At 34.7% G+C, this 27,394-nt stretch overlaps 2 protein-coding genes and 1 long non-coding RNA gene across 3 annotated transcripts in view; 2 read left to right on the forward strand and 1 right to left on the reverse strand.

Annotated features, from left to right (window-relative positions):
• Nucleotides 1-26,310, reverse strand: part of LOC101900025 (mucin-2) — a 30,684-nt gene extending 4,374 nt beyond the window's left edge. The window contains exons 1-6 of the mRNA XM_005181463.4: nt 26,167-26,310; nt 25,566-26,099; nt 24,876-25,179; nt 24,600-24,812; nt 24,331-24,523; nt 1,416-3,689 (exon numbers count right to left, since the gene is read on the reverse strand). Of these exons, the coding sequence (XP_005181520.1) occupies nt 1,416-3,689; nt 24,331-24,523; nt 24,600-24,812; nt 24,876-25,179; nt 25,566-25,929 (3,348 nt within the window). The 5' untranslated portion in view covers nt 25,930-26,099; nt 26,167-26,310. The remainder of the gene's footprint in view (nt 1-1,415; nt 3,690-24,330; nt 24,524-24,599; nt 24,813-24,875; nt 25,180-25,565; nt 26,100-26,166) is intronic.
• LOC101899354 (zinc transporter ZIP11) lies at nt 9,375-15,044 on the forward strand. The gene is made up of 2 exons (XM_005181460.4): nt 9,375-10,408; nt 12,977-15,044. Exon 2 carries the CDS (start codon nt 13,003-13,005, stop codon nt 14,026-14,028), a length of 1,026 nt encoding a protein of 341 aa, XP_005181517.1. The 5' UTR covers nt 9,375-10,408; nt 12,977-13,002; the 3' UTR covers nt 14,029-15,044.
• Nucleotides 18,890-19,471, forward strand: LOC131801410 (uncharacterized). The gene is made up of 2 exons (XR_009341821.1): nt 18,890-19,128; nt 19,189-19,471. It is a non-coding gene; the product is annotated as an uncharacterized LOC131801410 (long non-coding RNA).
• Nucleotides 26,311-27,394: the final 1,084 nt, after the last annotated feature.

Raw genomic sequence — 27,394 nt, forward strand, 5'->3', positions numbered from 1 at the left:
CATTCAGCACGCGCCACCCAAGAATGGTAACAAAATAAGGTTCCTCGCTTCATTTCCAGCGCACAATGGCCACCAAAATCTCCGGATACCAATCCGTTGGACTATTGTGTCAGGAGTATTTTGGAAAACAATTTTGGCACTAAAAAATACCAATGGCCCACCGGAAATGGGCCAAAATACCGCAGATCAACATTCGGGCAGCGCGTATAATTAATTCGTGCACACGGTGACCAATTCGAACAAATATAAACGTATTCTAAAATTTGATTCTATTTCCGATATTTTTTGCTTTCATTCAATAAAATTAAAAAAAAAAATAAAAAATTATGGCGTGTCTTTGTTGCAGTTTCTTTTATCTCACCCTGTATAGTAACTCCCTATAAACTTTTTCGACATTTTAGAAAATTTCCCTTGATTAAATTAAAAACTTAAAGCAAAAATCTAAAGCATACTTTTAGGCTAAAAATAATTTCATGCAAATTCTGATTCTACAAGTAAACCAAATTAAATGCCATGTTCTATTATGACTGCATAAAATGATTATATTTTATTTGTAACATTATTTGAAATTAATATTCATGAACTAAATGAAATTATACAAATCAATTTAAATTAACAATTCAACTACACAAATTAAACAATATTTTTAAGGTGCGCTGTTTTGTATGCAGAACAATTTCCAATATCTTATACTTAACAAAAAAGAAAATACTAATAAAAAATAACTCTCATAAGTCTTTTACTAACCAAACCTCAATACAGAACAATATAGAAATTGTTCGAAATCAATAATGTGATATTCTTAGTATTTGAAATTAACAACTGCTTCGTGTTTATATACTGCATTAAGAAAGGAGCAATCATAAAATACGTCTATTTTTACATAAGTGACCAATTTGGGATATATTAAAAAATAAGTATACAATTTGTTGGAAAATATGTGTCTAAAGAGTAGAACAAATACTTCAGTTCCAATTATATTGATCTCTATTAAATCCATCCATTTACCATCCAGCCAAAAGTCTATCTGTCTTCAATTTATAACTTCACAACAAATATTTGTTTTTCGCTTCAAAAATCTTTGAGAAAATCGAAATACAATTTAAAAATGTTTTCGAAATATGTATATATTATTGCAAATGGCATAACAATTCAAAAACAGAGTTTTAATTAAATTAAAAAATCAAATAAACATTACTATTATAAATTAAACAAAGAAAAATAACTAAATACTATAACAGAAACAGTTCAGGAGATATTTCAATGAAATTGTGATTGGAATAATAGTGTAAAAAGTAGGCAAAGTGTTTATACGCTACAGAAATTGCAAAGAATATAGTTTTCTTGAATTTATAGATGGTGGGTAGGTTTTGGAAGTAGAAGTGGATCATGCATTAACGCGGGGTGGTACCAACCTCTTTTATGACATCTATTTGTTCACTGTGCATATTCGTGTAGACTAGGCCAGGTGTCTTTTTGGACTTGCCACCATCGTTACTCGCATCGGCATCTTGATTCTTGCGTGACAATTTATTTTGATATTTTTTAATTTGTTCAAAATCCAAAGTACTGCGTCGTTTTAGCATTGCCGGCGGAGAAGAATCGGCAGAAAGTAAATCACTTGTAGATGAGCTCGACGATATAATGGTTTGCGTGAGTGGCAAAAGGGTTCTACGGCGTTTCTTTTGTTCCGAGGCAGCAGTAGCCAATGTTCTTTGAATGCTTGGTGTACTATTTATGGATGTATTCAATTTACTAGTTGCCGTCAAAACAGGCGGTGGGGTCAACACCTCATTCGGTACGAATAATTTACGTTTCTTATTGACTGTGGGCGTTGAACCACTATCGATGTTTTCAGTCGTTGAGGAAATTGAGATGTTTTGATTATCAGATTCTGTACTGCTACGTTGAGAATTGCTGGAGTTTTCGCCATCCGTTGAGACGGCTATGCCACCACCTTTACGGATATCAACAATTTCCGATGATGGAATGTCGCATGATTTTACATCTCCATTCAAATCAGCTGTTGTTGCCGGTGCCAAAGATCGCCTAGCCGTCTGATTAATACATTGCAAACGTTGCGTTATAATATCCATTGAAACATCGAACAGAGTACGCCTTTTATTACCCGGTAGACGTGTGGAACTGAAAATAAGCGGTGTTGCACATTCCGTTGTTTCTTCTAGCAACTTTCCTGTTGTAGAATTTGCTGGCGGTGTTTCCATTAGTTTTGTGGGAGGATTTTCTGCGCTCTCCAAAAGGGTTGAACAAGCCACCACCTTGCCATGCATATTGCTGGCCATGGGCGATATGGAAGAAAGGCTCTCAGATGGTCGGGACTGTGGAAAGGTACTATCACTAACCTTTTTGGGAGTATATAAGGTACGACGCCGATTTGTTACATTTGCTTTAGATGTATTCACAGCAGCCTTTTCAGTTGGAGCATTCTTATTCATGAGTGCATTGAAAATTTGATTTGTCAATTCAATTGTCTTTTCGAGTTTTCCTCCAATTTCTTCCTTGCTATTATTGTCACATTGTATGCTGCTAGTTTCCATCGATTTAACACTGTAACACGTTGGGCGCCTGGTGGCAACGTTGCTCAAATCCAGACGACCACTGTTATTTGGGGGCGATGTGTGGTTGTTTTTTGGCGCATAACTGTTGATGGTACGTCTTCGGTTTGATTTTGGTTGATTTTCTTTTATGGCATTGTTGGAGGAGGAAATTGTGCGCTCTGAGACTTCCATTGTTTTTGAAACATGTAAAGTTCTGCGTGCCTTTACGGCGGATGAGTCTATGGAACTATTCGGTACTTCTTCAGAATGACCTTCTTCTTCTTCCGTTATGGGTTGTATTGGTTTATTCTTGCTTGGAGTTTCCATGGTCATATTTTTGGGTGTATGTATGGTAGTGCGACGACGAGGATTTTTACCGTTTGGAGTTTTCATTAAATTGGCAACTGCGGATGATTGTGATTCCTGATCAACAGCAGCGATTGTGGCGGCGGTGGTAATGCTACGACGCCGGGTTATTTTGGAAGGAGTTGCTGTAGCTACATCCTCTGATGCTAAGGTAGTCTCATTATTGTTGTTTGTAACGGCCAAAATACTGCTGCGACGTCTTGTTCTTGGTGTGGGCAAAACACCGGTTGTGGTGTTATCAATTGCATCGCCTGTGGGCACATCTGGAGAGCTTTCAAAGAAATCCAAGGCTTTTTTAACTTTTTGTGTTTTCAAAATATCACCATTTGTTGATGCAACTGTTGACTCCCGACTTTCTTCATCAAAACACTCAACGTTTCGGATTGTGGCTGATGTTGTGATTGTGATTTGTTTTGAAATTGTCGTCGTCTTTGCTTGCATCAACGGTGTATAAATATTGGCATTAATACGATTCAAAAGTTGTGTTGCCGGCGATTCTGCCCTGGCAACTTGACTATCCGCTTTCTTCGTTAAAACACTAGTAATTGGAGTGGTCATTACACTATTATCTAGTTTCTTAAAATATTGGCTTATATCAGTCTTCTTTTTAGCACTGGAACGACCGGTCGGTGTACCGCCAATCATTGTGGAATTCTTTTTATTAGCACCAGCAGCAGTCTTTTGTGTTGGAGTGAGATCTCTTTGAGCACTGCCACCTTTACGACTAATGGAACTTTCCGAATCCGGTTGCATACATTTGTAGCGCTGAAGTAAAAAAAATTAAAAAAACGATGTTTAAAAACATTCTTTAAACAATAATAATTGTAAATAAGAAAATAATATTTGAACATTTAGAATAAACAATAATTTAACGATAGTTCAAATAATGTCGAATTCCAATGGATATTCACTCGACATAAACATTTTTAAGAGAAGTCTACATAAGAAATATGAGAACCATTAGGTCTCTTTGAGTATTTAAGACATTATGAATGTTTATGAAGAACAGAAGAAATAGTTTGGATCTCATAGCTTCCAAACCGTCCATCTCATCGAAAGTTAAGCGTACTGACAAAACAGATTATCAGATTATTATTCTTCCAATCTGCAGATAAAATTTTATCGGCAAGCAGATTGAAAAATATATATATTTTGAAGAAAATATTTCACTAAAGCTTTAAACCACTTAAGCCGTTTCAATCCTCATCTGATGCAAAACAAACCTCAAGCGGCCTTTTGGCTCAATTGCCTCAAACGACTCAAAATCAGGTTGATTTTTTTTCTTTCCTCAGCGTTAATACTTAATGCAAGCTTTAAAAACTATTTTTAATATAATAAAGCCTGGCCAAAAGCTATGACTCTGGTTTGATTTAAGGATGCGCAGCTACTCAGGATTCGGCAACAGCTTCATTCGGAGACCTTTGGTCCATTGTGTTTATCCTAGGAAGAATAAAGCTTTTGGGGATAGGAGAGATATAGAAACGAGAAAGAGATCAAAAGATCTGCCTAGCCAGGGGATACCTTTAGTAAACTTGTAGATGATATTCACATCTATGTCTGAGAAGTAGTTAGCGTTTCTATCTCTCACCTGCCGAATAGCCTGTGTCTATTGTTAGATAACATGGGACATCTGCATAGTAGGTGTGCAATCATCTAGGAATAGTCAGGAATACTGTTATCCTATTATGAGTTCAGATATTTGATACTACAGTGGCCAGTCAGTGTGCCTACCAAGATTTTTCGATCAGACCTACTAAGCTGAAACAGCTGATATAATTGCTTACTGGTGGTTTAATAATCTCATCAATCAGTAGATTAATCGACTGGGAATCACCTCGAGCTAATTCATCAGCCATTCCATTCCCCACTATGTTGATATATCCTGGAACCAGGCAAAGCTATTTCAAGCAAGGCTTTCTTGCAGTCAAGAATGGCTCTCGCCATAATGGCACTGAACCTGATAGCTTTAAGGGCTGCTTGACTATCGACATATGTTAAGCTATTGCAGAGTTCTCTTACCATTCCGGCTGCCTTCTTCATTGTTAATATCTCCGCCTGAACTCTGCAATTGTCATTAAGCTATTATGAGTGTTTAATCATTGGGTTGAGCAGAATACTCCAGCAACGGCGCCTTCTTCCTTCTTGGAATCGTCAGAGGGGATTCACCACCAGCCCAGACGTCCCTATCGGTCATCGTAAATGGATATGCAAGCTTGAAATATGTATTTCTGGATATCACAATATTATGGGAAATGTTGGCTAGCAAGCAGTCGACTAATTTAAGGGTATATGTAAGTAGAACTCAAAGTCTCTAATCTTGGGCCTGATGACCCACTCACTTCAGGAAGTTAAGAAAATGATAATTTTTTTGAAACTTTTGTACATTTCACAACAAAATGTTAATTTTTTCCATATTTTTCTTTTTTGCTGCTTCTTATAGAAGGAAGTGTAAGGAAAAATATTCAATTTATTTTTGGATTCTAAGCATGGTATTAGTACCAGCCTTTCGTTCGGCCACTTTTGACATGAAATCTTCGCTCAAACCTTTGGTAAAATATTTTCACCCAACTTTTGGTATGCGTTTTCACCTTTGGCTTCAAATGCCAACAATTGGCATGGTAACATCATCCAAACTTGGGTTGGGCACTGGCTGTTGTTGTTGTTGTAACAGTAGTACATGCAAGTGTTTGCGTTCTGCTAATCTGGTTTCAGCTCCAGGTTTAAAAATTCGGCTAATTTAATGGGCTGTAGCCAGATATCTTCTGGAGTGAGTTGGGTAGGTTTGGCTGTGCAATTAACTGAACACTGTTTTATGACATCTTCAGAACTCAATCCAATAAACCAGGACAACTTTCATTTAATTTCGCTGGATTCTAGTTGTTTCAACAAAACAATTTTGGATACGTCGTTGACATTCTTAATGGAACGATCCCCCTCCCCCCTCTCTCACTAAGCTCAAAAATGTTCTCATTACCGGCCATTGCAGGATTTGATTCAAAATGAGACGACATTATTGTGTCTTTGCTGATTGGGTCCTTGAAATGTATGAAAATGAACCTAAAAATAATCATGACTGATAAGTTACATCTGGAATTCAAAAAATTCTAAAATTATTGTTAAGGAGGCTCTCCACTGACTGACTGTGCCAAAATAAAAACTCCTATTTGAAACGCTCTTTGACCAAATATATCTGTTTATAAATACAGAACGCATCAACACTCGGTCTTTAGTTAAGAACAATTAAAATTTCAATATCACGATTTTTATTAATACCATTGTATTAAATAAATTTGTCTTTGTTGACATTAATAGAACTGACGTGGTGTTTAAAGAACAAGAAGAATCTAAACATCTAAACATAAACACAAGTTTTAGCATAACGTTAGAGATTGGGTGAAGGGTGGATTTTTGACACTATCAGGCATTATACAAATGTGTTTTATTTTTAGAAGCAAAAACGTGATGAAAATTAGAATTTGTTTAAATGTTTATAAAATATATAAATATATCAAAAACTATAAACGATTATTCCAAAACTTTCCCATGAAAGGAAATTTTTAAGAAATCTTTATCAAATAAAAGGTGTGTCTGGTTACTTTTCCAGCAGGAATTGTCCAGTAACTTCTTTCTGAGAGAGTAAGGTAGTTTTATTCTCTATTGCAAGGAAAATGCGAAAAGTAAACAGACGGTATTCCTGCAGAAGCTTGCAACTAATCAGCTGATTTGTCAAAACAAACCAATTTGTCCCCCATAAGGAGAATTAAAACAAAGGAAGCAATACTAATTTTACAAGTTTTTTAAATAAAAATGTTGGAAATAGTCGTTTATTTTCTTATTGCATATTAACATTTACGTTTTTCACATTTTGTAAAGTTGTTCTCCAAAAACTATTAGTCTTGCTAATTCCAAAAAAATATTTTCAAATTGAAAGCACAAAAAGAAATAAACAAACAATAGAAAACATCTGATTGAATGTCGATGAATGAGAAGAAGAAGAGTTGCAAGTGATTGCAAGAAGAAATTTTTCCAGCAAGAATTTGCAAACTCTCACTGAAAGAACTGTCAAAATTTCTCTCTCCAACCGCTCTCTTTTGCAGAACTTTTGGGTTAACAGACGACTTCCAGTAACAATTTGTAACAATTGTTACAAACTTTAGGGTAACCAGACACACCTAAAATTTGATACCAAATGTTCTATTGCCAAATATAAATTTTCTAAGTGGAATGTCCCATTTATTGACTAAAAATAAAGTTTTGATTTTTTTGGCGCAATATTACTTATAATTTTTCTATTAACCACCCACAAAAGAGATGCCAGCATCTTTTCTTTTAGGTCTCGCCCCAAGCTCAATTAGTTCATCATCCTTAACCTTGCCGGGCCGGAGAAGAGTGCACCTAAAAGCGTAGCGTAGATATACACATCAGACATTTGACATATTTGTTTAGGCACTACGTGCCCAAATAATCGTTATTTTTGTTTTAACATTGCGATTCGCATTTGTTTATTTAAGTAACGCGTAAAACTACACCAAGCAGTCACTACTAAAGCAAAAAATAATATCTAACAGAGTTAAGCGATGATTGTGTGTAATCAGTACAGGTGAACAAGGTTACAAAGACTGATACTATTCCCATTAAAAAAACGTAGTACCTAGAATATGAGGACCTGGACGATGCTGTCTGTCCTGTCTGTCCTGCCGATCGTAAGAAGGCAGACGCTCAATGCCAGTAGCCGATAAGATTAATTTGTGTCTATAGAATGGATTTATGAATATACATTCTAACAATGAGATTTTAAAAGTGGATAAATTGTTTGTTATGCTATTGGGTCGGTCAGAATACTTTTCCTGCACGATTACATTTGTTCGGCAAGAATTTGCAAACTTTCAGCAAAAAAAAACTGTCAAAATTTCTCTCTCGAATCACTGTATTTCACTGAGCTTTTGTATTAACAGACGAGTTTCCGTAACAATTGTTAGCCGCCGTTACATATTTTATGGTTATCGTTACATAATCAGAATATGTAGATTGATGTAAAGTACCTCTCGTAAAGGCTATGGGGAAACCTGAACCTATATAAACAATTACGAACGAACTACAAATTACGAACGACAAATATCGAGTTTTAAATAATTATATTAAAAACTGAGTCGTCAATCATCAAAATTCCAAATATATGTAGTTTCCATTATAGGGCCCCCCCTATATGGTGGGTTCACGGAAACAAAGACCTGTATAAAAAAATTACTGTCTGTTTAACAAATCAAGAAAAGACCTATTGTCGGGAGGTGCCATTTTATGGGGCCGACACGAAAACCTGGATGAGTGTAGAAAAGTGTATATACTGCGAATTATTAATACCAACATAGGAAAAATTGTGTTGAAAAATGTGTCTAAAATCCATCCAAATATCGAATATTGGGAGGTGCTATTATTAAAAGGATGTTTTCTGGCCGCTGGAAACAGACATTTCGGTTAAAATATAATGCTAAAACCTAAACCCAAAATAAACTTTAATAGGGCGATACCGTAAATAGCGACCCAACTCTACTGACCTAAAAAAAAATTTCGAAAGCTAAAGTGATTTTCACAGTCGGACATACATGCTCAGATTAATATATATATATTAGTGGTGTATAAAAATTCCAATAGTCTTTAATATCTATCGGAAATAACGACATATAATCTGTACTTTATTAACTTTATCTTATATATGTTTTGATTAAATGAAATTCTCTGAGTTTTCCCACCGAATCCACAAATTTTATCCTTATAACCTGAAGTACAATTATTGAAAACCCCCAAAGATAAAGGTGAAAGTATTTCATTCAAAACTACTCATTATAACCACATTTGACTGTATCAATTTCAAATCTTGGCAGCAGATATGACAAAAAGAAAGGCAATGTAAGAAATGAACATGTAAAAAAAGATTAACAAAAATGCGATTATGAAACAAAAACAAATGATTTTTTCAGGCGAGAAATGTCACGACGAGCAGAGGGCATTCCGGCGGACATGTTGCTGTTTTTTTTTTTTTATCAAAATAACAATAAATTTTAATAATAATACTAAAGTGACTGGCATCAACAAATACGATATAAATATTTTCAAAGTAAACATTCAAAATTAACCGTCTAAATCCCCACTCCGTTTAGCAAATACAACACTGAAGACAGAACGAACAAAAAAGTAGCAATCTCTTTTGCACATACAAAAACAACAACGATACAAACAAAGCCCAAGTACACATGGGAGGGAGCATGAATCTCCCCATCAAAAGAGAGTAAAAGAGCGGGAGAGAGAGAGCGACATATAGAATGCCAAAAAGAAAGAAAGCAAACAGCCAGCAATCCGATGATTATGACGAGTTTTTCGTTGTTGATAAGAAGTTACTATGAGATTGTGGGCCCGGGAAATAGAGTTTTTATACGCGGAGCACAGGCAGGGGCTGGGAGGGAGGTGGCATAGCATAGAGCACATACCAAAAGAAATACAAATGTGAAAAATGTATAAAAGAGCTGGCCAAGCACAAATGTAATTCTGACAGCAGTAGTGGCAATCCAAGTCATTAGTCGTCGTTTTACTTGTGTGCGGAGTAGTAGTTGGTTGGAGCAACCTCTTGTCGTTTGTGTGCGGGCAATAATTCTGACATTTTGTTTTAATTCTGTTGTGTGGCGTTTTGTTCGTCATCTTCATTCCTCAATTGAGAAACGCTTCTTTTTATATACATTGCCCTGAAGTAACCAAACCGACGGCTTTTCCCCCTTAGAGCATCATCTTTGATGACGACAATCGCTAAAGTGAAGATGCAGCAAGTGTAATAAAAGTAAAATAAATATAAATATACCTACTGAAACAAAAAAACAAGAGTATAAAATAAAATATCAAAAGAGAAACACGAAGTAAAACAAGTGAAATTAATTGGGAGAAAGGTGTTTGCCGTTCCGTAAATAAAAATTATTAAAACGTCAACCAACCAAACAAAATACCAACTACCGATGTGTACCCCGGCAACAACACCTATATAAACAAAAAATCAAGAATCATCAAAATAATACCACAAGCATTTTAAGCGGGTCATCAACATTTATCCAACAGATGTTTTCAGAAGAGTGACAACGAAGAATAAAAAAAAAACAAAATTGAACAGTCACTGGACCAGTAGTGTGCATTTTCCACCAATATCTGTTTTTATTGTTCTGAATTTAGTATTCCACGACGACGGCGATAGCAAAACAAAACATTTTTGTGTGAATGTAACGCTCGTGTGTGTATTTGTTTTGTTCAATTTACATACGCCGCCAGCCATCGTCTGCTGAGATCATTCATTACTTGCTGCTGGTTCTGCTTAAACTGGGGAAGTATTGAACTAAGGCGAAGTAGAAGAAGGAGGAACGTGGCAGTTCGTTTTATACCAATCCACCACCAGAAACTTTAAAATATCTCTTAAATTCATTGCCATTGCTCACAACAACACCAAGGTAATTATAATATTTCATATTGAAAAAGTACACGTACCTACCTACGTCTTAATACTGACATTCAAAAATAGTAGGGTTTAAATGAAAGGGGGAAACAATAACGACAACAGTGTTAATAGAATGTTTTCCTTTCATGGTCGCAGATTGTTGCACTTGTTCATTGTTGGGCTTAGTTTGTTCTATGGATTTCCTTCCTACCATCAGTAATCTCCATGCAAGATGGCAATTGGTTTTAGCCGCAACACACAATTGCCTCCCATATTTTCCCCGCTCCCCTCTCTTTATATATATATTTTTTAAACCAAGCATAGAATTTTAATGAATTCAGCTGTTTGTTGTATATCACCCTCTTCATCATTTCCATTATGTTTGAATTCGTGATGTCAATTTTATTGCGTATTTCATAATCTTCTTGGCAATTCCAAGAGCAGCAATATACAGTCGGAGGAAATGATGATAACCAAGTCTGGTTGTAAAAGGGGGCTTTGGGGTAAAATAAATGAAGTGAAATTGAAATATTATCAGAACAGTGAAGTTGGTAATTTTCGACTTAAATATTCAATTTTTTCTAAATCACTTGCCTATGCCATCTATTAGAACTTCATATATTATGGGGAAGAATTGAGATTGAATTGAACTCCTTCGCTTTAATGTGAAAAATATCATAAAATAAAATAAAAATATCAAAAAAATATCAAAATATCTGAATTTCAAATAAACAAAATATATAAAATGAATACTTATTCTTTGAATATTTTTGCATTGACACAGGAAGATATAAGTATTGAATTGTCACTTATCTCAAACGAGAAAACTTTATAATATTCGAAGAATATTTTTGAGGAAATGAGATTTTCAAAAGTTGCCCTAAAATATCCAAAAATTTACGTGGCTACGTCGGTGAAATTCAATTCGAACATCGCGTTCCGTTGCCTATTCCTCCATATATCTATGATTTTGGCATTTATTGCACAAATACAGTGCAAGCATCCAGGGTCTAGATGTAGCCAATCTCAAATTCAGGGTCGAGATGTCACCTCTTAGCCAATTTCTTACCAACCAAAGAATGAAATCCCTCAGGCTAAGTTGGTGATAATATTTGGCCATTATTACTAGCAGAATAGGCTAATGGATACACTGTTGCCTTTTTTTTGGAAAGCCTCTTCCTCGGATACTTTTCGATGCATTATGTTCATTCTTGAGAGGAGGAAAAGACCTTTCGATTTCATATTTTCATCCTTGAGGATGAAAACGAGAAATTATAAAATAAACAGGTAATAGAAGAGGAATTGCTTTGGGGAATGTTTTTAATCCACTATATATTAGTTCAAATAGGCTCGGTTTGGCCTGATATGAATGAACGTTTAATTTTAAAATTAATCACCCTGGAAACAACATCAACAGTTCTGAAAAAATGTGGAATTTATGAATAAGAAAACTTTTTATTCGGAAACTGAGATCTACTTGTTACTCGATCGGTTTAGCTCTACAGAACCAGAATAGAAGTTCTTAATATTCTCCACATATCCACCGCTTCGAGGTGCTCAAACTCTGGTCTGAATATTTAACAGATTGGATGCCATTCAATACAAGTTCTTAATATTTTCCGAAATTTTCCTAACTTTTTCGAAGAGCTATTCATATTCAACACATCGCATGCTTTGTAAAATTTTAAACATATTTCTAATATTCCAACACCACACAACTGGTTATAGTCGCGACGTTAATAATTATTTGAATGTAAGAGAATTTTCGAGTTGTGCGAAAAAAGCCCCCAGAATGTAATTTGCACATGTTGCCTACTTAGCATACTTTATGTGTCATATTAATGACATGCAATTTTCCGGAAAGCAATACAATTATCAATTTACAAAATTACAATACTAAACATTTTAACTTAATTATTTAATTAGGAAATTAAATAATAATTAGGGCATTATGTGTACTAAAATAATATTATGGAAGGGGGTATCTCAATTTGTTTAATAAATTGATTTGAAACTCGCAGATACATGGGACACATTTTTCAAAAATCATTCTCTCATCAAAAGCTATAGGTTTTCTTTTTTCTAGAGGAATTATTGCCTCCTTCTGTTCGAACGTTTTTAGATGCAATATTTACAAAGGGTTTTAATATGAGTCTTCTCCTTATAAAATAACTCTCTTCGTGTTCTACTGAGGACTTCTTTTGGTCATAGAAGACTAATGCTTGTTGTCTCCTATAAGAGTTTTGGTTATAATTCTTCTTTGTGTTTTACAAGCTTGATACAAATGAAATATAAAAATGAACGCAAGCCAAATAGAAACTAGAACAAACTTAACATGTTTTCAATGTCTAGCTCTACTCGCTTGCATCGATTTGGCCTTGAAATTGATTTCTCTTCAAAGATTTATAACTAAAAAACCAAGGTGTATTTGAAATATTTATTATAAAAAAGTCAATATGAAAGCATGCTTAGTAAACAGAAAATTAGATTGTATGATATTTGAATAGAAAGAAATACAAAAAAAAATCGAAAATTACAAAAATAAAAAACTAATGAAATTATTTTCTCTTTCTTTTTCCAGCCCCCAACCCGTAGTAATTTTACAAAATGTTACCCAATTACGGTCCAGTAACGCAAGCCCTCTTGGGTACCCTCCTAACATGGGGTCTAACCGCTTTGGGTGCATCATGTGTGGTCTTTGTACGCGGTAATCAACGCAAATCTTTAGATGCTGCGCTGGGCTTTGCAGCCGGCGTTATGGTGGCAGCATCTTTCTGGTCCCTACTAAAACCGGCCATTGAAATGGCTGAAACCTCAAATTTATATGGCATTTATGCTTTCCTACCGGTATCAGGTGGTTTCCTATTAGGTGCCATTTTCGTGTATGGTTGTGATAAATTAATGTCCTATTTGGGATTGAATTCCAACGATATGATGTTACAAATGACCCAAACTAAGGATAAGGCCGATATTGCCATCGATGATAAGAAGAATGGTCACCATGGTAGTGGCATGGAGGCAGCCAAGAGTATGGATAGTTTTTCGGATTGTCTGAGTGTACAGCACAGTCATTCGGAACCAAGGCGCCGCAAGAAGGCTAGCGTTGATATTGAACGTACCAACACCACATATGTCACCGAAGCTGAAAAGGCTGCCCAAGAATCTGGGGCACAATGGAAACGTATTATGCTTTTGGTTGTGGCCATTACGGTGCACAATATCCCCGAGGGCTTGGCAGTGGGTGTGAGTTTTGGAGCTGTTGGACAAAACAATGCCTCGACATTTGAAGCTGCCCGTAATCTGGCCATTGGCATTGGTATACAAAATTTCCCCGAAGGTTTGGCTGTAAGTCTGCCCTTACATGCTGCCGGTTTTAGTGTATTGCGTGCCTTGTGGTATGGCCAACTGTCGGGTATGGTGGAACCCATCTTTGGTATTTTGGGAGCTGTGGCCGTGACCTTTGCCAATTTGATTTTACCCTATGCCTTGTCGTTTGCTGCCGGAGCCATGATCTATATTGTGGCTGATGATATCTTGCCAGAGGCTCATGCCAGCGGTAATGGCAGCATTGCCACATGGGGTACCATTGCAGGTTTCCTGATTATGATGTGTTTGGAAGTTACACTATCGTGATGTCTCTACTGCTGCTACTGTTACAACTATTGTTGTTTCTATTGTTATAATCGTTGTTGTGAATTTGTGCAAATCAGTGTGAAACAGGCTATTGCAGCTGTCAATGGCTTATTAGCAACAATTCCTAGAAAAGTTTTGCCTTTTGAAACTTTTCGTGCAAATAGTGCAAGAACTTTATGCTATAACTATTTATCTTTTTAATTTTATTTAAATATAGACCATAAAATGTATTTGATGAAAATGAGAAAAAAAAAAAAAACGAAAAATATTTATAAAAAAATACAAAAAAAAAAAAAAAAAAAAAAAAAATAGTATGTGAAGAATGTAAATCCGTTTGTTTTTAGAAAACACATTCCTCTATAATGAAAAGTGCCCAACAAGCATGGCTATTTTAAAGCTTAAAACCCTATATATCTCTTAGATCTTCTTTAACAAATTCGTTGTTAAAATACAAATTTCATTTTAAACAAAACAATTTTTAATAACGAATTATAAAACTGTACATATTTTACCACCTGAAATCTAAGATTCCAACTTTAAGCACAATTTTTTTTATATTTTTTAAAAGGAGAAAAGCCCCAACAATAGTTTACAATGAATGCGCGTACTTAAATAATTATCACAACTTCCATAGTTTCACAGAGAAATGCAAAGAAAAAATAATGTTTTTAGAATTTGTTTTTATAGCTTTATTTTACTACATTGCTTAACTCTCAATAGATTAACTGTTTGCCAGCAGTATAAAATAGCTTTTTTTAAGATACGTGTTTTTTCTCTATGTAATTATTTTATTATTTTAAGGCTATAACAGATAACTAATGTAAGAACGAGATTTGTAATTCAAATTGTATATAATGATGATGATTAAGACTATTATATAAAAGGATCACAAAAAAACAAACAAGCAAAAAAAAAAAAAATAAAATAAAAAAAAAAATAATTACAATAAATAAAAAAGAGAATAAAATTGAAATAGATTTTTAAAATCTATTTTAGAAATGTATTTAAAAACCAAAGCCAATTGAATTCTTATTCTTATTGGGGTGGTATCAAAATTTGTTAGTCTAAATGGGAAAACGAAGCGTAAAATAACTTTAAAGAAGCATTTAAATGGCAGAGGAGACTATGAGGGTCGGTCTTACATATTCCAAAATGGGACAGAGAGTTCTATAAGGAAATCGGTCACAAAGAAGAATTATTTGGCCTTTCCTTTGGCAAAGTAACTGGTAGACAGGTAGTCGTTCTAATTAATAACAAATCTTCAATGTGTTCATCTTCAAAAGATATAAAGAAGCAAAGTGTAGAAGATGATTTTACAAATAGCATGCTTCCAATCAGTTGATGTTTTTTTCCTTTGATATTGCTGTCCTCCCAATTGTTGGCCATTAATGTTACACATCAGGGGCCAGTCATTACAACGCTGATTTCGGTAAAGCCGAAATTTGAACAGAGTTCAAAGGGCTGCATCAATATTCATAACAGGTGCAACATTTCTGAACCAAGATTTAAGAGAAATTGACAAAAATTAATCGATAGTGTCTTGATAGTTTTATGACCAATTTTTTCTAAAAGAAACGTACAACCACGTTCCGCCCGAATGTTCATATGGAGAAGTAGGGATTTTGACGAAGCGATATTTTAGAAGAAACCCCATTTGCTGTGCCACTATCTAATGCTTTTTGACGAAACACCCACATTGGGTGGTTTTAAGCTATCACCTTTTTTCGGAGACGAAACCAAAACCAAGTAGCCAAAAACTTTAAATGTTCGCAAGACTATGATAAAAATTCAATGCCGACTAGCCTTACTCAACAATGACAATCTCTACTTCTACACCCATTTTTATACACTGAGCCATATGACTACAGAGGGTATTTATATGATATCATAAATGTGCGAAATATCGGGTTTAGACCCTAGGTCTCATTGGACGAAATCCGATTCGGGAGATTTGGAGTGGTTGTTTCGCACTATAACTCCCATCGAAAGCGAGAAGGGTTCCCGTTGTAGACCAGAAGGTCTCAAGAGAAGACTACAGGGTTTTTCCATAAGAAAACCAGAAGGGGTTCTATTAGAAAACTAAAAGTATTTTTTGGAAGTCCAGGAAGGTCTTTTCAAAGGAAGCCTGGAGGTCTTGCATAAGACCAGTTGTTTTTCTCCCAAAAGACCAGAAAATAGGTCTCCTGTGGACAACCGAACTTCTACAGGTGTCTAGAGAGAAGCCGTGCTACAAGCCTCCTGTGGGCAGAAGATTTTCGATAGGTCTCCTGTTTATAAAAGACTTTCGGCATTTCTCTTGTGGACAGAAGACCCTCGATAGCCATTGTCTTTTTTAGCAACACTGGTTTAAACAGTTCACTCACGTTTCGTGCTTTACAAAGCTACCAACGCATCCGGAAAAAGTCACCGTTTGGTGCGGTTTAAGGCCTGGTGGCATCATTGCACCTATAGCTCTTATATATCACTTGTTATTTTAAACGAACACCTTACATGGGTTGAGCACGCAATACCTAAGTGGTTTTCGGCAACCTCATGTTGCAATGCCTTTTTTCCTAACTTCAGTACCACTGGTTATCTGATCAGATATGCAGTTGAGAAAAGACTTACGATTTTATGGATAATGTTTCCCTAATTTACGTGATCAGATAAAACGGGTAAATGTCACAGATTTTGCAATGCCTTTTTTCCTAACTTCATTACCACAGGTTTTGTGATCAGATATGCAGTTTAGAAAAGACTTTGGATTTTATGGAAAATGTTTCCCTAATTTACATGACCAGATAAAAGGGTTAAATGTCACTTAATCTAGCACAAAATTCCCAGTTCTTCAAGGTCTTTGACAAAGGAATAATAGTTGCTCAGCCTTTTCCATCGCTACGTCGTCATAAAATCCGACATAGCTAATATTGCTCCCACGCCAATTGCAAGACACTCGCAGTTTATTACTTCTAATAGTTGAAACTACAAATTTTAATCCCTAATGTGCTTAGAGTAAATAGGAGTTGATGAACTCCTACTATATACTCCTACTATATACCATTGCCACACTACTATATACTATACTTAGATCTACCTAACAGAAATTACCCTCTATAACACATTTCTCATTCTCCCTAAGTAAGCTATAGATTATGAATAAGAAGTCTAACTTCAAAATTCATTGACAGGCTTAGACTATTTCAGCCTGTTAGGATATGGATGAATTAAAGACCTGTGAAATTTCCCACTTTCAGTGCATGAATTCTCTACACCCTGTATATCCAATTTGGTAACATCATGGAACAACATGGCAATAGATTTTTAATTCTAATCTCAATGTGGATCACCTAACTATAAAAATTTATAATTCGATGACAAAACTAATAATAAAAAAACAATCATTTATTACTTGTGTTAATGGGTGTTTCCCACACATACACACAAAGGCATATTCCCATTAATCGAACTATACAAAAATATTCTATACAAATCGTTCTAACACTTGAAATTTCTATGATAAGAAACTACAAACTTATCGCTATAAATTATAAATGAAATAGAAAAAAAGAAGCAGCTAATATTACAAATTCCACTAATATATTTTCGGTACTCTAAAAGTTATAATATAAAAGTTATAATTAAAATAATAAATATTAATACACCAAAAAAAAAAAAAAAAAAAAAAAAAAAAATGATTTAATATATACAGTATGTATAAATGGGGATTAAACAAAAAGAAACATAAATTATAATTATGCGACAAGTGAAGAGTGCCTACCTTAACAATGACAATGCAGAGTAGCTAGAGCAATAAATTTCGGCATTAAGCCACTCATGGGCATCATCCAGCTAACTAGCTAGCTAGACCATCTTCAACTAATAATTTATAAAGAAAATATATATCAACCAACCAAAGAATGCAGAAAAATCCAAATAATCTAGATTTTGTGAACGCTGATGGGGCAACGAAAATGATAATGATGATGGTGGCGATGATGATGATGATAATAATGACCACAAATCTAACAAAACAGACGCATAGCAAAATAGCTGTCTAAAATTGCACGTATATTTATGTTTTTATCAGTTGGGTATACCGGTTTGTTTGTGTCGTGTGTAAACTTATTATGAATGGCGGCATGAATGACGCCACCCTGCCCTTTGATATGGCATACATTCATAATTTTTTCTCAAATACTGGGCTGCTACTAAATTGTGTTGAGTGTCTTTATCTCGTTTTCTGTTGTTGCTTTTTTTTATCAGAAAGTGTAAATAATTTATCACATTACTTCTTGTGTTGTTTTTGTTGTATAAAAGACCCACCGGTATAAATAGTAGGAACGATTGCATTTCTCTCACTTGTTGCTGCTGTTGTATTTATAAATATTCTCTGTCATATCTCTTGTAGTTGTTTATATTTAATTTATGAACATATCGATTTTTATTGAGTTCGAAATTTGAGATTGGGCGTTATAGACAGGCAGACAGAGGTGTTTTTGATTGACATACAGGCAATCATGCAGCTCATACAATGTATAATCTAATGGTATATAAATCAATTCGCTTAAGGGGACCAAAAAAAAAAAACAATGTTTCAGAAATATGGGATCTATTGACAGTACATATGAGTATTTCAGGTGTAGTGTGCAGTGTCAGGTGGTAGTGGCCAGGTGATTCAAAGACATATTACACCAACTTTCCAGTGGTCAATGGTGTGGCATTTTAGAAATTTTATCTAAGACGGCGATCTTGGAATTTAAAAGGCAGATAAACCAGAAGTTTTTACCTTCCCTATCTTGACGATTGACGACGACGAAGGAGTAAATTTGTCTCTAGCCAAAAATGACCCGCAGTTTTTCAGTAGCTTAGCATCGGTAAAAGACACAGTACACAACGACTGTTTAAAATAAAATTAAATTAGTTTGAAATGTAGCAGTACTTTCTCTGCGTCTTTTGAAGCATAGAATCACGAAGAATAAAATATTTCAACAACATAGATGTATGGACCCATAGCGATTATTTCTTGGAAGGAGTCAACCGACTCATAAGGAATCGAAAATATCAATTTGAAGCTGATTTGGTTGGAAATATGAGCCGGAACGTTTAAAATATTCAAAATCAGTAACTATATTAAAAAGTGAACCCTTATTGAATATTTCTTCAAATTCTATCAATTTTCAGCTTATCGGATCAAAGCCTTCAAAATACCGAAAATCCGGGGTTAACGTTAAATGATGGCTATACCATAAAGTGAACGAACACTGAATATTAATTGCGAGGAGCAACAAAGAAACCAAAATATCAACTGTCAACTGATATGGTTCGAAATTGGGACAGCAGCTAATAAAACCAAAATTAGAAAGTACCATTATATGGGGCTATACTAAAAGGTTGTCCTATATTAATTTTTTTTAGAACTTAATCTACCCAAGAAATCCTAAAATATCAAATCTTTGTGGAAAAATGGGTCTGAATTTTCCTAATATAGAAAATTAGGCTACAACAAAAAGTAGAGCTACATTGAATATTTGGGATGAGCCCAAAATTGCTGTTGGCTTTATTGGAGATTGGGTGAAGAAACGTGCTATACCTAAAGGGTGGAGCAGCAATTTAATCGTCACTTCGGCGTAAAAATACAAGCGGGAACAGTGTTGTAATTTCACGACGAAGTCACGATTTAAGCTTTGGTATGCTTTAGCCTTGAGCGTGGGCCGATACGTTATTAATGCCACACATCCTAGAAATAATATTAATGACTCCGCAAAATTATAACGATTTACCTTCAACAGTGCGATCTCTATTGATATATACTTCTTCTCAGGTCATGATTATAAATACTCTTTAGAGCAAGACTAGGCAAAGAGTATCCCTTGGGATATCTGTGTGTTCACCAACACAATTGTAAAAAATAAATTGTTTTGAATTTTCTGTCAAAATGGTTTAGGGAGAATATTTAGTTTTGTTCGAGCAGTCGTTGGGGAAGGTGCTGTCGGATATTTTTATGAATACACCGTAAGAAATATTGGAGCACAAATATATCTTACTACATATTCGGAACAAATATTTCAGAATTTGTAAAAATTATATATTTTAAGATGTATCTTTTTTAATTGAATTCTATTTGACAAAATTTGCATACGAATTAACATGTTAGGAATAGAAATGTATTTCATATTGTTAGACAAATTTATTGTCCTTCCAAATTAATGGACATTTTCATATCCCTTGATTTCTCTGAAACGTTCTTAGTCAATATTAAGGAAAATAACAGGATGTCATGTTTGTCATTCTGTTTGTAATTCATAGACATAATATTTTAGGACCCAACGCAGGATATGCGTTTCTGATCAGCATAAAATTCTACATCTATTTGCGTATGTCAGCCTGTGGTAATCGGTATTAATTTTTAAAGGATCAACTTAGATGATAAGTCGGAAATTATTATTTGTGTTTAATAATTTTATTTTAATAAAAATTATATAAAATTTTTAAAAATGTCAACTTATATATTTTTTTACATTAAAATGAAACATAATTGAAATTACTGTGCAAATATATCGCCGAATTCTCTGATCAAAATATTAATTTTTAACAACGAAGTTTTTTTAAAACGAAAATTTAAAGATAACAAATTATTTCTCACTCTGTAAAGAGAGGCAAAAAATACTTGCAATATTTTGTTATTTCAAAACACATACAATCACAAAAAATTTTTGGGGCTCTCTGCCTTGCCCTGCTTTAGAGGCATCCATATTTCGGAGTGACAAATTTAATGTACCCTTTGACCCATTTTATGGTGGAGTTGCTAAAGAGTACTAATCGGCATGAAATTGTTTTGATCATTTCAAACCTTATTCAATTGCTCGAGATTTATATCCCAGACTTCGAGACCCTACATTCAATCTCATTGAATTTATGTGAACCTTAACGAAAGAATGAACCGGACAAAATGACACAGCATCGTTTGAAATTCGAGACATTTGATACAGACCGGCGTCGAACCAGTTCAACCTAACAAAGCATAATGCAGATGTTATATTCTTCCAGAGTGTTCCAACATTGCAAAACAGTCATTGGTTTCATGGCATAGGACGTGAGTTCTTTCTTAGTCGATATAATGGGCACCCAACTAACAAGTACAGTGACAGGTCTATTTCTTTCTTGTTGCAAAGATTCGAAAGACACACACTAGACAATATTTATTTTGCTAGAATGGACATTTCATATTCGGGCTCTTGCAAATATTCCATGAAACCGTACCATTTTCAATCTGAAATCGATCGGTATAGGTTGTTATGTAGGTTATCAGTCCAGACGTCCTCAAAAATGTACTCAAACTTCATGCATGTTGATATGTAATCTCCGGCTAGCCCGAACAAGAACATATAATTTATGGGTCCATAACAATCACTCAGAATCTAATTATGAAGCTTAAGTAAATCCATCACCAATCTTTTCTATTTTTCATATGTGTGGTTATATTAGCAAATATTGTTCATTAAGTCCTCAAAAATGTCAAATTTGCTTATCACTACACTTAAAAGAAAAAAATATGATTTATACTAAATAAATTGAGTAAGAAGAAAAACCGTTATTTTTATCAATATGTTATTATTACCAAAACTCAAAAAATTATCAAAAACTTTTCGCTAAACCAACTATTTAAAATCATTTTTTTTCAATTTTACCTTTTTAAAAAATTAAAACATTACCAAATGATTGACACATTTAACAAGTACCTAATCATCAGGAGCTTAGCGCATGTGCGAGAACATTTTTATTTCAAAGTAAATTTATGATAAGATTACTTTTAATGTCTCATTTTATGTACATAAAACAACAGCGTTCTATCTTATAATTATAAATTATAAAAAAAATATATACTTTTCGGTTGTATGATCTGCTTTGTGTTTTCACGTGGGTAAAAACAAGATTTACATAAATGCTTTTTAAATACTGCTGAGACAGAGTCATTAACATGGTACAAGGTCACGTTTAACTTTCATCGAAAACGTCATTTTGGTGTAAATGTCATCTAAGTTATAATTTAATAGATAAATGTTTTTGTCTTACCGGAGGAAGAACAGCATTTTTAATCATGACTGGCAGGAATTGATAGCAAACAATGCCCTACACAAAATGATTGTGGTAATATGACATCTTCAAAGTGAAATGGACATAGTAACAAAAATGGTTTACGACTAACGATTTAATTATAATTTTTTTGATTTTTAATGGATGAACCAGAACCAGGTACATTGTGAGCATTATTGAATCACGAGTTTTTTAACGTACTGTCATTATGTACCACGGTCCTATGTATGGAGATATTAGAAGTATCCTGAATTTGTAGGCATAGTTGAGTTATTCGAATTGTTTACATCTTGGGGCTTTTTATGAAACTTGCAACTTTCAAATATGCAAAAATGTTGACGATGGTTGTCCAATTCAATAGTTTTGACAGCCTGCCAAGCTACAACACACCTAAACCATAGTTGAACTATTTGAATTATTTGCATCCTGAAACGATTCCATGAAAAATTGAAAAATGTTGCCAAAACAAAGATTAAATAAATGGTTGTCCAATTCAATAGTTTTGATAGCTGGCATTATTTTTTAAATCCTGCCGGGCTATCACGAACCTATATTTTTCAAATAAATATTAAAAAGACTTTTACTAAATAAGCCCAACATTAGATGTAACATTGGTTGACCCGATATTTCAATACCGACAGTATTTATAGTTCATCGTTTTGTTGTAACAGCAAAACATGTTGCATTTTAATTTTTTTTAATCAGGTTCTAACTCTTCGGTTTCAAGTGGGGTATATAAAAAAGATTTCGCACATCTTCATCAATTCTGTCCCAATATGAATTTAGATGACTGTAAAATTCTGAACATAGTTATACCAAAATTAACCCCATATTTCTAGGCAGCCGGCGTTCTCCAACTGCATTGGGTGGAGTGGACTCGGAGGATGACATTCATACTCTAATTGTTAATACATCAATTACTCTTACTCAGACCGTCCGATATACATCTTTATACAGGGTGAGATAAAAAAAATTGCAACCAACTTCACATTGCTGTCATTTCTAAGCCACTCGACCGAAATCTGTTAAAATTATTCCAGTGACAGCTCATTGTATTGTTTACAAGCGTACAAAAGCATTTTGGTGTGAATTTTCCAGAAATAAAGTTATTCGTGATGGAATTCAAGCGTGATAGTGTGATTTCCTTATATTTGGCTGGAAAATCACAAGTGTTTGTAAAAAAACAAAATTATCGTGTTTACTTCCAAAGAGATCAGCTGAAAATGTGCACCTTCGGTTGGCCACCAGAACTCAAGCGCTGGTCATGGTGATGGTGAGTGCCGCCATAGCAGCCGATGGTCGCTCTCCGCATCAGAATAAATGCCGAATATTATGGCGAAAATATTCTGGAGCGTGTATTAAAGCCTTGCGCACGCAAATATTTGGACGCAGACCTTGGACATTCCAACAGGACTCAGCTCCATCGCACCCAGCACGCGCCAAGCAAGAATGGGTGAGGTCCCTCGCTCCATTTCCAGCGCACAATTGTCACCAAAATCTCCGGATACCAATCCGTTGGCCTATTGTGTCTGGAGTATATTGGGAAGCTAGGTTGGCACTTAAAAATACCAAGTTTCGATCACCTCAGGCAAGCGCTTCGCCGGAAATGGGCCAAAAAACCCCAGAGCAACATTCGGGCAGCGTGTGACGGTTTCATTGGCCGTTTGAAGGCCAAAGGCGATCAATTCGAACAAAGCTAAACTTATTCTAAAATTTGAAGCTATTTCCGACTTTTTTTGCTTTCATTCAATGAAAGTTAAAAAAATTACAATTATGTCATTTGACTCTGTTGCAGTTTGTTTATCTCACCCTGTATTTTTGACGATAGATGTTTACAGAAACTTGGAGGAAATTTGGGTTTGGTTAATTGGATGAAATTGCTTATAAGTTACTGTATTCAGCGTTCACAGTTACCTGACGACGTTAAGATGAACATACGATCGAACCGACTGTCATTAATTGATCTAGTCAACTAAACAATTTCAAAATTTCTTGTCCACAAAGTTTTGTTGAGTTGAATGGTTTGTTGATATCTGTCTATAGTAACAAAAACTATTAATTTTATTTTTTTCTATTTTTAGGTTTCAATGTCCCCGAGTCAAAATAGATATATAAATATTCTACGAAGGCTAAGACCAGTGTAGGAAATTACACAAATGACCTTGAAATATACAACGCAACTCAATTAAATTTCTTGATCGAATTATAAAAAATCACATTTTCACTTACCTTCATTTTGGTATACAATTCTGGATTCTCATAACGATCTAAATTCGATATGGGATAGTCTTTGGGATCACATATACGATTTTTAGTTTTGCACGCCTCAATCCATAATATGGAAACTATGGGTATGCCCCATTGTTGGGCTTTTTTAAATGTGGACATTAGGCCATCTTTGAAGACGACATGAGTTGTATCACTGTGAAACAAAAAATGGTTGAAAATATATTATTTAGAAGTTTCGCGCCAAAAAGTTTGCAAACTCTTTCATTTACCGCAACAATTTTAGATTAACACGAGCGCCCAGCGCTTCAATAACTTTACGCACACCATCTGAACGATTGTCTTCCCCCGAACGGACTTCCACATAGACAACCACATTTCGCATGACTTCCTTGATATCAGGTGGATCCTGAACGGCGGAAAAGTTCAGACTTTGCTCAGCTTCGGGAACATCAAAATGGGTATAGGGAGACTTGGTGGGGGAGCTGTAACGAAATAGTTGTTGTTGTATCATCTAGGGGTTTTAAGTAACACCATTATCTACTTACGTTATGGCTTTTAGGGCCCTTACTCGAACTGAGGCCGAGGGGCTGTTGAGATCCCTTTGAATACGTGCCATTAACATTGGATTATTAGAGGGAGTGACTTTTTCAGTATTTGTTTTTGTTGTGGTTATGGGTTTATTGACTTTGGGGGTTTGAGGTAGCTGTTTACTTGGAGTGTTTTCTTTGAGACCAGCAGCTACTTTGCAGCTTTCAATGGCCTTCTTCGTGGATTTAGGTGTACGGTTGAGGGTCATGTATGTGTCATTCTCCTTCTCCTCCCGACCATCGACATAGTCACCCAGTTTGCCTGTATTGGTAATGAGAATTATTCCTTTTTTCTCAAGATTAATTTTCAATGTTATTGTGCGTTTTTCACGACCAACAAAAAACTTGTTTATAATTTATTTCCCCCTTCGTTTTTTCCTAATGATAACTGTCAATAAACGTCAAATTTATTTTCTTCTCTTATCCACATCATTCTTGCACACACATGTAAAGGTATCTCTCAGAGAGAAAAAAACAAAGGTTGAATTGCCAACCACCCAATTTGGAAGACAAGTATTTTAGTACACACATTTTTCATAATTTAGTACACAAACAAAACAAAGCGATTTCCAATTTTAAATAATTTCACATATTTTACATCAAAACTATTATTTTAATTAGAAAAAAATATAAGTTTTCTTAACTTACCCAAACATTTATTCTTCGTGGGCGTTTTCATGTGAACCACATTCGACATATTCTCCTCCATCTGATGTTGGGGTGGCGATATACTTGAGGCGCTACTTAGGCCGCTATCATTGCTGTTTCCATTGATATTTAATGTTTCGTGATTTGCTGTTGAGGGTTTAAAAATATCCACAAGACGTCCAGCAAAATCTTGGCTAGGTTTGATGCCATTTTCCCCTAATTGTTTCTGTTGTAAAGGTTTCTTTAGTTGTTGAGACGCCGAGGAAGGATATTTGGAATTGGCGCTTCGATTATTTGCCTGGGCCACAACACTACCATAGCTCACAGTTTTCCATGTGGGTGCTCGCGTTACAAAACGATCCATTTTTATTTATTATTATTGATTTGATCAAGACTTCGATTTCATAACAATTGTATTTGTTCTATTGTTTCACAAAACAACGTTCCTCCAAATGCAATGCACTTTTCTTCTCAGTTTGACTGACTGATAGTTCCACAAGCAAAAATTCAAAAATATGATGCGTCTCAGTGTTGCTGCAAAGGGTATTAAATTTCAAATTATACCGTATTAAGGTAAAATAAAATTATATTTGTTTTTTACCTGAATATTATGTTTATCTCACTTAGTAATCCAAATGTCACTTGGAAAACAAAAATTGTTTGAGTTTTTCCATCTAATAGTAAAAAAATAGTTTTTTTATCGCATCGAAGTTGAGCCTTTGCCAAATGCAAACACAGTGTTGTCTATAGCTGACAAGATGTAAATTTTGGTATTCACCTAGGGTTGTTCACACTGCACTGTGAAATATATAAATAAGGAGGACTTGCAACACGTCAAATTGCAAGTAAGCACGTGGTAAAATAAAAAGGTAAGGAAAAGGTACCAAACCATTTTTGGAATTGAGAATGTTGAATGAAAAACTATTTTAATTTGTAAAAATTGTTGAAAAACGGGAATTATAATAAGCTCCGAATGACTTCATATAAGAAAACAAATAATAATACTTATATTTGAAAAAAAAACATTTATTTTAAGTGTTTGTTTTCTCTTTCGAGACGAGCTTAATGATCTGAAATTTGCAGTGAAAAGGAAAGCCAGATAGACACTATCACACACTCACCACTCACAAAAAATCCATCACTACAAAAACAAAACGTTGCTGTGAAAAAGATCTGCCAATAGAACTTGAGTCGAACCTGGAGAGTTTCTAGTGTATAATTCGCATATGCTAATTTGCAATAAGTTCGAAATATATACTACTTTCCAGAGAACGGCCCTTGTAAGCCATCATCCACATCAAATATGCCTGATGAGCCGCTTAACCAACGGCGAAACGCGTCGCATAGTGGTGAGTGTGTGATAGTGTCTATCTGGCTTTCCTTTTCACTGCAAATTTCAGATCATTAAGCTCGTCTCGAAAGAGAAAACAAACACTTAAATCATAAAACATATGATCTTCGCCTTAACAAGGCAAAACTCAAACATTTATTTTATTTTTTGACATATTAATGTTCCTAAGTGTTAATTCTCTACCATCGAATAATGTTTTTGAAATAAAATAAAGGCTTTCTATTCATTTTTGGGAATATAAACGCATTTCAAAAAGTATCAAGGAAATGAGAGTAAATTGTTGCAAATAATTGTAAATAATTCTGATAAAAATCTGGCGGTATTTCAGTAGTTTTACAAATCTACTCTACCTCCTTTTTGCTATTCTACTTCCGAATCAATGCTTGGGAACATTGATATGTTAAATACTCAAAAAATTTGTTCAACAATAAGTAGATATTTGAATGTTTCTTATACGATGCCTTTCGGCGGTTTTTAT

The sequence above is a fragment of the Musca domestica genome, unplaced genomic scaffold, assembly GCF_030504385.1.
Source record: "Musca domestica strain aabys unplaced genomic scaffold, Musca_domestica.polishedcontigs.V.1.1 16, whole genome shotgun sequence".
Lineage (NCBI taxonomy): Eukaryota > Metazoa > Arthropoda > Insecta > Diptera > Muscidae > Musca > Musca domestica.

Bases quoted from the DNA above. Each gene is read 5' to 3' on its own strand.
- LOC101899354 (XM_005181460.4), top strand. From the start codon at position 13,003: ATGTTACCCAATTACGGTCCAGTAACGCAAGCCCTCTTGGGTACCCTC.